Below are 9,129 nucleotides of genomic sequence, written 5' to 3'. Positions count from 1 at the left end.
TCCGAGGACTGCAAAAGGGTGGAGCCGGCCTCGCCCCCGCCCAGGCCCCGCCCCTGCCGGGAGCCCACTTTCCCAGTCCTGGGCGGCGGTCAGATCCTTGCAAGCATGGTCGCGCCGGGGCTTGTACTCGGGCTGGTGCTGCCATTAATCCTGTGGGCCGACAGAAGTGCAGGTGAGGCGGCCCGGCTCGGCCGGACCCCTGCCCCTCAGCCTGTGCGGGCTCCGAGACCCCGTGTCCTCTGCGGGACACGGATCCGCGCCCCTTTCTCAAGGTCGACGAAGGAACCTAGCTAGGCTAGCGGCTCGCGTCTCCGACCGAGGCCCGGTCTGCAGGAGTCTGCTGGGTTGAACCCCGGCCTCTCCACTTTCTCCACCCCCCACTTACCATCCCTGACATGCAGCCTGTGAGCAGGGAGAAAGTGCGGCTTGTCTGAGTGAGGAGGCCCAAATGTGCCCAGAAAGAGGCCTTCGGGGTCCTGGAGTAACTGCAGGGGAGCTCGGAGGGAAGGAGGCGAAGCTAGTTAGGTAATATTTGGAAACAGGTGACTGAATCTTCCAAAACATTTCAGCGCTACCCCCTCAGTGGTGCCCTTGGGGAGGGTTTGCTTCAGGCGGGGTTCCTTAGGGGAATTAAATTTTACTCGTTTAAGTGGTTATTAGGGCTAAGAAATACAACCCCCTCACTAGCTCTGACTATTTAAGGCTCAGTTTTGATTTCTGGTGCCGCTTACAGATATTGGTGGTTGGAAAATGTGAGTGGCATAGGGGAGGCTGATGGCTCGCTTTGGCTGTTGCGCAGGTCAGATCTTGCCATTCGAATACCCTAGGCTGGACACTGGGTCACAGTATGGAAAAAGCAGAAGGTGCAATCTGTCTGATAATGCAAACTAAAGTGATAATGTTGGATTTCTTCCTTTCTTTTTCAAAACACTCAAAGAGTGGACCCCAGAGATCCCTGTTAAGAAATGATAGTTGGGGTAGGAGAACAGCGTGCAGAAAAATGACTCCTGCTCTACCTGAGAGCCGGAAAAGTACCTAGATTCAGACAAACTGCAGCCCATAAATGATTGTTCAGAGTCTAACAAAAGTGCAAAATGCTAGCACTCTGTATGCCATTTCCTGACTCTTATCTCCACTCAGTGACCTTTGAGATCCATCTTATGAGGTGGGGATAAGATATTTTATTAGGTTTTCAGTTAAAGGCTGTTTATTTTAGTGTCAGTATTTTATCTCCTCCTTTGGGTCTTATTGTTACATCACCTTCATTAACATTGATCACATTTTTCATTCATTAGTACTCTACTTGGTTGCATATCCTGACGTTTTTCCTTTAAGTCATTCTCCCTGTGCCCATGTTTACCATGTAATGCTTGAGATGTACAAAATTATATGTAACAATGACACAATAAAATGAACACTCATGAGAGCAGCACCCAACTTAAGAACTAGAACATTGCCAGTCTATTGAGCCTGCCATTGTGCTCCTGGCCGATGCATCCGGAGCTCCTCACCAGAGGCAACCACTGTCCTCTCTTCCCCATAACACTAATTCCTGTTTTTCTACTCCAGCCCCAAATGAAGGAAAAAACTGAAGACCTAAAAAATCCAAATGTTGGCTCACACCTTTAATCCCAGCACTTTGGGAGGCTGAGGTGGGCGGATCACTTAGAGTCAGGAGTTCAAGACCAGCCTGGCCAACATGGCGAAACCCCGTCTCTACTAAAAATACAAAAAAATTGGCCGGGCACGGTGGCTCATGCTTGTAATCCCAGCACTTTGTGAGGCCAAGGTGGGCAGATCATGAGGTCAGGAGTTCGAGACCAGCCTGGCCAATGTAGTGAAACCCCGTCTCTACTAAAGATATATATAAAAAAAAAATTAGCCAGGTGTGGTGGCACATGCCTGTAATCTCAGCTACTCGGGAGGCTGAGGCAGGAGAATCGCTTGAACCCCAGAGGCGGAAGTTGCAGTGAGCTGAGATCGCACCACTGCACTCCAGCCTGGGTGACAGAGCAAGACTCTGTCTCAAAAAAACAAACAAACAAAAAATCAAATGGTAAATGTATGTGTCTTGTGTTTGACACAAGGAATGACCAGCCTTGCTCTCTTTCTAATTCTCTCTCTTTTTTTTGTCCATTGCACAATTCCTTGACGTTCCACTGTCTACTCTAATGAGCTTAGAATTTAAACTTTACAAAGATGAGGAATATGATTTTTTCTTTGATTTGCCACAAGTATCTAATTTCGGCAAAGTGGGAATTTCAAGTTTGGAATCAAGTGACTTGTTTTCTAACTTGTCATAAACTATGTGATTTGAGACCAAAGGACATTAATGTTTGTGGTGTGTTTAGCACTGTGCCTGCCACAGGTAAAGTCTCTAGTAGAATGGAAGCTCCCTGTGGGCAAGGATTTTTGCCTGCTATTATTATTATTATTTTTTCATCATTATATCCCCAATGCTTAAAATAGTAGGCATCAATAAATATTTGTTGAATTAACTAATGAACATGCAAGCTATTTTAAAAAATTGTTTAATCTGGTTTGGTCTCAGTTTCTTGATCAGTAATATGATTATACTTCTTGATCAGTAAGTAGCATGTTTATACTACGATTATGAAGATCCTTTCCACCTCTAAAACTCTTTAGCCTAGCACAGAGTCATCCACAAAGATGTTCACTAAGTGTATGTTGGTGAAAACAGACAGACTTGGGAAGGTATTTCCCCTAGCCTATGGGCTACTGACTGCACACAAATGTGCAAGCTGCAGCCATTCCCCTACCCCCACCCTCTCTCTACTTAGCTCTTATTTATGTCTGTGGTTTTCCTTTTTTTGGTTCCATATGAAGCACCTACCCAAGACAAGGCCCTCCCACACATGTGCCTCCCCCTTCCCCCCAGCAGGCTGCCAACCTGCTTATGCAATTCTGGGGCGTTGTATTCTTTTCTTAGAGCATTTTGCTCATGGTAACCGTGCATCTCCAGCCCAGTAGGCCTTCTGGGTGATCTTTCATTGTCATGTAGGTTTCTTGATCACACTAGCTCATAAGAGAGCGCTGAGGATTTTTAGGGACTGGGCTGTTATTCCAGGAGCAGGATAAATAGGCCACGGAGCTGTGTAGGCGACTCCATTAGCTGTGCTGCCCTGTTAAGTATAGCCGAAGGGGCCCTCATCATTTGTAGCTTCCAGGGAGGAAAATGTCAGCCTTGTTAATTCTGATTCTCTTTTCTGCCTATCATTTTTATTTAAAATGCTTAAAAAGATCTTAATTTTGTTAATTATTTTAGGTAGTTTGGGGTCTGTTTTATTCAGACAAATTGGGATATAATTTGTTTTATTTTTTTCTTTGTTAAGTTTTGATGAGGAACATGCTGAGATAATTTTGGATGGATGTTTGTATTAATAAAATACTTTTATATAGGCTGGATGTTAAAAATAGGAATGATCTCGTTAAAGCGAGTTCTTATTCAGTCTTGTTAGTGACTCTCTAGAATAGAATCCAGTTTCTAGTGTGTTTTCTCATGTCCTTTTAGTATAATTTAGCTTGTGGAATGGGTAAAATTGTGACAGAAGACCTTTGTTCAGACATGTTGACCTTCTATCTCTCACTGACCTTATTTATGTGTCTTGATTTATTTGAATTTACCTGAGAAGGAAGCTGACTTGTCATGAATATTTATAAGGGCTTATTTAGAATTTTTGATGCAGTACACTGGGTTGTCAAAAAACCATGATAAGGGGCATTATTTGAAGGAAATTGGCATTAGTGGCATAGAAAAGGGGAGATAGAGAAGGGGAAAAAGATTAGGGAAGGCTGTTTGGAGAGAGGCATGCTGCTTTATTCCCAGTCATTAGGAGCAGGTGTGGTAATGGAAAGTAGGGAAAGGAAGTGGTTTATTTTTCTCATAAACACCATCTATAGGTGCATGAAAGGAGCATTTTAGTGATTTTGCAGGAGAGAGCCCAGCGTTAGGGCCAAGCCCAAGACCAAAGAAAGATCAAGAGCTCTGAAGGAGAGGGAAGACTATGGTCCATTGGTTGCCTTGGGCTCTGGGAATTTTCCATAGTGGTCATCATGTACTATGATGCATACTGTTGGAAACTGTTCTTGTTATGTTGCTTGCCTAATTAGGAGGAAGAAGAGCCAGTTTTAGATTAAAGGGACTTAGTATGTTAAAATTCTCTTGCATAAAGACTGTATGTTCTTTGCTGTTTCACTTGATCCAGTTGGTGCTATATCTCTCCGATGATGCTTCCCTCAGTGTTTGTTAAATTTTTTAGGTATTGGTTTTCGCTTTGCTTCGTACATCAATAATGATATGGTGCTGCAGAAGGAGCCTGCTGGGGCAGTGATATGGGGCTTCGGTACACCTGGAGCCACAGTGACTGTGACCCTGCGCCAAGGTCAGGAAACCATCATGAAGAAAGTGACCAGTGTGAAAGGTAAGGCAGCCCATCTTCCGTTCAGCTATTGCCCTCTTCTGCCACCTGCTGGATTATCTGAAAATGAATGCTAATGCTGTAGCTCACGTTATCCATCCATCTGTACATCCGTCTGTCCATTCATCCATAAAAGTTATTTGAATATTTGCCATGTGCTTAGGCACTGAGGATACAAAGAAAAATAAGACTGAGTCAAAGTTCCTGTTCTTAAGGAACTTACGGAATAATGGGAATAGATACCAAGTTATATAGGACAGCGTGATGAATGCTATGATGAAGGTACATGTGGGGTGTCTTGGGGTACAGAGGAGAAACATTGAACTCAGACTGGGTGGTAAGGGAAGGTTTCCACAGAAGATGATATTTGAGCTGAATCATATATAGAGGAGAGGCAGTATGGAGGAGAGGGTAAGAACTCTGGTAGTCCTTGCCCAACAACCTTCTTACCTTCTTACCTTAAAAAGTCTTAAAACCCAAGACTAGCACCATGTAAATCCCATTTCTTATTTTTAAACCAATATATTAGAACCAGCAGTTCTTTGGATTTCTAAGTCAGCATCATTTACTGGGAGTGCCATAATGTAAGAATGTAAGACTTCGTATTGGTAGTCTAAGGCTCTGGAAGTCACTGCTTTCAGGCCCTGATTCTGTCATTTATACGGCTGAATAATCTTGGACATGTAATATAACATCTCCATGTCACAGTTTATATGTAAAATGGAGATCGTCATGATACCTACAGGATTACTGTGAGAATTAAACGAATTAACACTGGTAAAGACTTGTAACAGTGCCTGGCACACAAGTGCAGAGTAAGTTTTAGCAGTCATGATTGTAACTATTACTATTATTATTTAGTCAGTCATTCAAATATCTATTGAGAGCCTACTATGTGCCCGATACTGTGCTAGGTACTGGTGATACAGTGATGAATAAAACAGATATGTCCTCTTCCTTAATGAGGCATGCAGGTTAGACAGGAAGATAGTAAGCAGTTACCGTTAAGTGTGATAAGTGCCACAGTGAGGAAGAACCAGGTGCGATGGGAGTGCTTCGTAGAGAGTAGGGATAATTACGTAGTCTGAGGCTCATCTTGAGAGGTGAGCAGGGCACACTGGGTAGTGAGAATAGCCTGGCAAAGGCATGGAGGCCTGAGTGTACCTGGGCCATGGGAGAGATGCCAGGCAGGTTGGTTGGTCTGGAACACTGGGGGTGTGTGACTGGACAGATGACAGGAGATAGGTTGGAAAGACAGGGAGGCTTGTTTGTCATTGCTAAGGAGTGTATGTTTTATTCTAAACGGACAGATTTCTAAACAGCAAAATAATATGATAGATATTTTAGAAAGTTCACTGTGGCAGCACTGTGGAAGATGGATTGGAGATCAGTAAGATAGAGGTGGTGGGCAGGCTGCTATGATATCCAAGCAAGAGATGATGAGGGTTTGACCTCATAGAGTGGCTGTGAGGATGTTCAGGAAGGTGAGAATTAGCAGTTTTCATGAGCAGGGAGATATTACAAAGGAGTGAGTCTCTGTCTAGAAGAGATAAAGATGTAGAAGCCGGTGTGGAGGAGGCAAAGCTAGAAGTTATGGGATGAAGGAAGGCATGCTCAGGGCTGGATGTTACAGATAGCGCTATAGCTGTGTGATGTGGAGGTGCGAATGAGACAGACGAGGAGGCTGCTCAGAGGTGGAGGTGGAGTTCAGGTACAAATTGGTGGTTTGAGCAATGGCTAGCATATATATGTGACAGGGATGCTTGTGGGAATTGTACTGGCCCCCAAAAGCAAGGATTGACTGGTTGGTTTTATCAGTATACAAAACTGATGATCCAATCCCGAGTGATCCAGACCCTGATGCAGTCTCTTCAAAATTCATTTCCATTCAGCAAACATTTAAAAATACTATATGCCAGGCATTGATGTAAGGTAAGTGCTTCTAATTCTTGGGTTTTAAGACTTTTTAAGGTAAGAATGTTGTTGGGTAAACTAAAAGACCGAAAGGGAAGCTTCAGCTGATTGAGACATGCTTCTCTGTTGGATCTAAATGCCGTCAGTGACTTGCAGGATGTCCTGAAAGTGAAGGATTCAAGGGACTCTCAGTGCTTTCTGTTTGTGCTGGGTCACCTTAGAAATAAGGAGCATTGTGTACAAATAATGGCACTCTCAGTAAATGATGCTGATTTAGAAATCCAAAGAACTGCTGTGGTTTAAAAATAAGAAGTGGGATTTACATGGTGCTAACAATTAAGTTACCAATAATATTTAGGTGACAGAGATAACACAGTGCTGTAGAAATACATACAGAAAGCATACAATATTACATAGCATTTCAGTTTAAAAAATCCTTGTGCATTATTTTTAGAGTTTTTCTCCCTTCATGCCTGTTTCAGAACTAATATTTGAGGTGGGCAGAGATGAGGCAGGAGGCTAGGTGGAATGAAAGGTAATAATTAGGAGAGAAGCCTCCCTTTTCCTTTACAGTGATTGTGAAGCTGCTCATTTATCTTGAGTTTAATTTGATAAAAGCCAAGTGAGGGCTTACTATGTCTAAAACACTGAGCCGGAAACCCTAGGAAAGTATAGAGAAGAATACAAATAGTGCCCATCTTTCAGGAACTTACTGCCCCATTCCATCCTTACACATTTAGTAGTTTAGGCTCAAGTAATGCTCCAGCTGCCTCACTGCAAAGGGATGTATCCTTCATTTGTAGTTAAAATAACCAGCAGCAACTTAAGATAATTGAGTGATTCATGGATACTGATGATAATTTCACAGGAAAAGAGGTTGATGTTATTGGTGGTGGTGGGGACCTATTTATTAGACTTTCCACATTTACTTGGTAGAAAAGGGGAAGGTATTTGAGTTTAGAGAGATCTGCAAACCTGCTTCAATGGGTTTCTTGCTTTGTTCTGCCCATGAAGCAAAATAGATGAAGTGTTAATTGGAGTAAAGGAGGTAGACATGTAAGAAATTTCATAGGCAGAAAATGTCTCTCAAAAGAGATACCACAGAGAATATTGGAGGGTGGATTTCTGGTTTAGATTTTAATGAGGACTCTGAGATTTTCAGCCACATTACCTCAATTTGCTGCTTTGTCTGCCTCTGGTATATTTAACTTATTACCCATAGTCCCCTAGGTACCCAGAACAAAGTAAGATATAACAGCATAAAGGTTTTTGTCCAGCAGACTGACACTTAGACATTGGGAAAATTAATACCTGAGGGATGATTGGCACCATGGTCAGGTACTGGGTTGGTTCAAACGATGTTGTCAAATGATGTAAGAGGATTCTTTCAGACACAAGGAATATGAGCAGGGAAAACCAGGCATATCCTCTCACTTTGACATACATGGTAGGGGTGTGTGTATGTAGGTGATAAAATGAGGGTGTGTCTGTCTATATTTTTGTCATCATGATTGAGGTAAATAGATATATTTTCTCTACCTTAAAATAATACAGAAGCCTAAAACCCTCCCTGCCCCTGGTTGGCATGCATACCAATTTTCTTTTTTTCTTTTCTCTTTTTTTCTTTTGAGATGGAGTCTTGCTCTGTCACCCAGGCTGGAGTGCAGAGGTGTGATCTCGGTTCACTGCAACCTTTGCCTGCCAGGTTCAAGTGATCCTCCTGCCTCAGCCTCCTGAGTAGCTGAGGTTACAGGCACCTGCCACCATGCCTGGCTAATTTGCATACAAGTTTTCTATGCTACATAATAAATTGCCACAAACTTAGGTGCTTAAAACAACACGCTTTTACTATCTCACAATTTCTGCGGGTCTGAAGTCTGGTCATGGTTTCGCTGGATTCTCTACTGAGGGTCTCACAAGGTTGAAATCAAGGTGTAGGCCAGGCTGCGTTCCCACCTGGAGGTGCGAGTAGGGAGTTACCTGTTTCCAAGCTCCCCTGCGTTGCTGGCAGAATTCATTTAGGTGTTGAGCTCATGGCAGCACCTCTGCTGTTTCAGATCTCTGACCTCTATATCTTCTTTGAAAGAGCTCACCTTATTATGTATGCCAACCCAGGAAAATCTCAATTTTTATTAACTTAAAGTGAAATGATTAGGGACTTTAATCACAACTGCAAAATCCCATCTTTTCCATATAACATTATCTAATCACAAGAGTGACATCTCATTGCCTTTGCCATTTTCTGTTGGTTGGAAGCCAGTCACAGATTCTGCCAGCCACACAAGCATGTGACTTTGGGGTGTCACCTTAGGCTGTGTCTGCCACCACAGGCTATAGTGTAAGTAACTTGCATGAGCAGTTTTATTGATACAAAAGCACTTAAGCTTTTTTTCCTTTGCATTCATATTTGATGGTGGAGATGAACTTCGGGTTACAACAGAATAAATGTAGTTTGGTGAGGGGCAGTGTAGGCAGTAAGGCCTTCTTGACTTCCAAGCCAGTTCCACAAACCACTGAGCCACTTTGCAGCTAGTGAGGAACTAGGGTTCTGTTGGGTGGGGGTAGGGGGGAAGTGAACAGGGGCGCTTTTTTCATTTCTAGGTTGTTCTTCTCGGGAAGGGAACGGTCATGGATAATTTTCCTTTTTCTCTTCTTGGCATCAGATTTTGGCACAATAATAGAACAAAATAATTAACATCTGATATGAATGGCAAGAAGAAAAAACAAGAAAGCACTTTATGACTATGTCTCTAGACAAATTATTTTCATTTTTTCC

The 9,129-nt window shown here is 42.9% G+C and overlaps 1 protein-coding gene across 3 annotated transcripts in view; it reads left to right on the top strand.

Annotated features, from left to right (window-relative positions):
• The window catches only part of SIAE (sialic acid acetylesterase), a 39,619-nt gene that overhangs the window by 1,576 nt on the left and 28,914 nt on the right, over positions 1-9,129 (top strand). Inside the window, exons 1-2 of one of the 3 annotated variants that reach the window (XM_003819935.4) lie at positions 42-172; positions 4,281-4,442. In XM_003819935.4, coding sequence (XP_003819983.2) covers positions 106-172; positions 4,281-4,442 — 229 coding nt within the window. In that variant the 5' untranslated portion in view covers positions 42-105. Of the gene's footprint in view, positions 1-41; positions 173-4,280; positions 4,443-6,199; positions 6,372-9,129 lie in introns of those variants that run through there. The other 2 variants (XM_034933942.2, XM_055095023.2) reach the window with 2 other exon arrangements.

The sequence above is a fragment of the Pan paniscus genome, chromosome 9 (genome assembly GCF_029289425.2).
Source record: "Pan paniscus chromosome 9, NHGRI_mPanPan1-v2.0_pri, whole genome shotgun sequence".
Classification (NCBI taxonomy): domain Eukaryota; kingdom Metazoa; phylum Chordata; class Mammalia; order Primates; family Hominidae; genus Pan; species Pan paniscus.
Note: the sequence above shows the minus strand (reverse complement) of the source record. Positions and strands in the feature narration are given on the sequence as shown.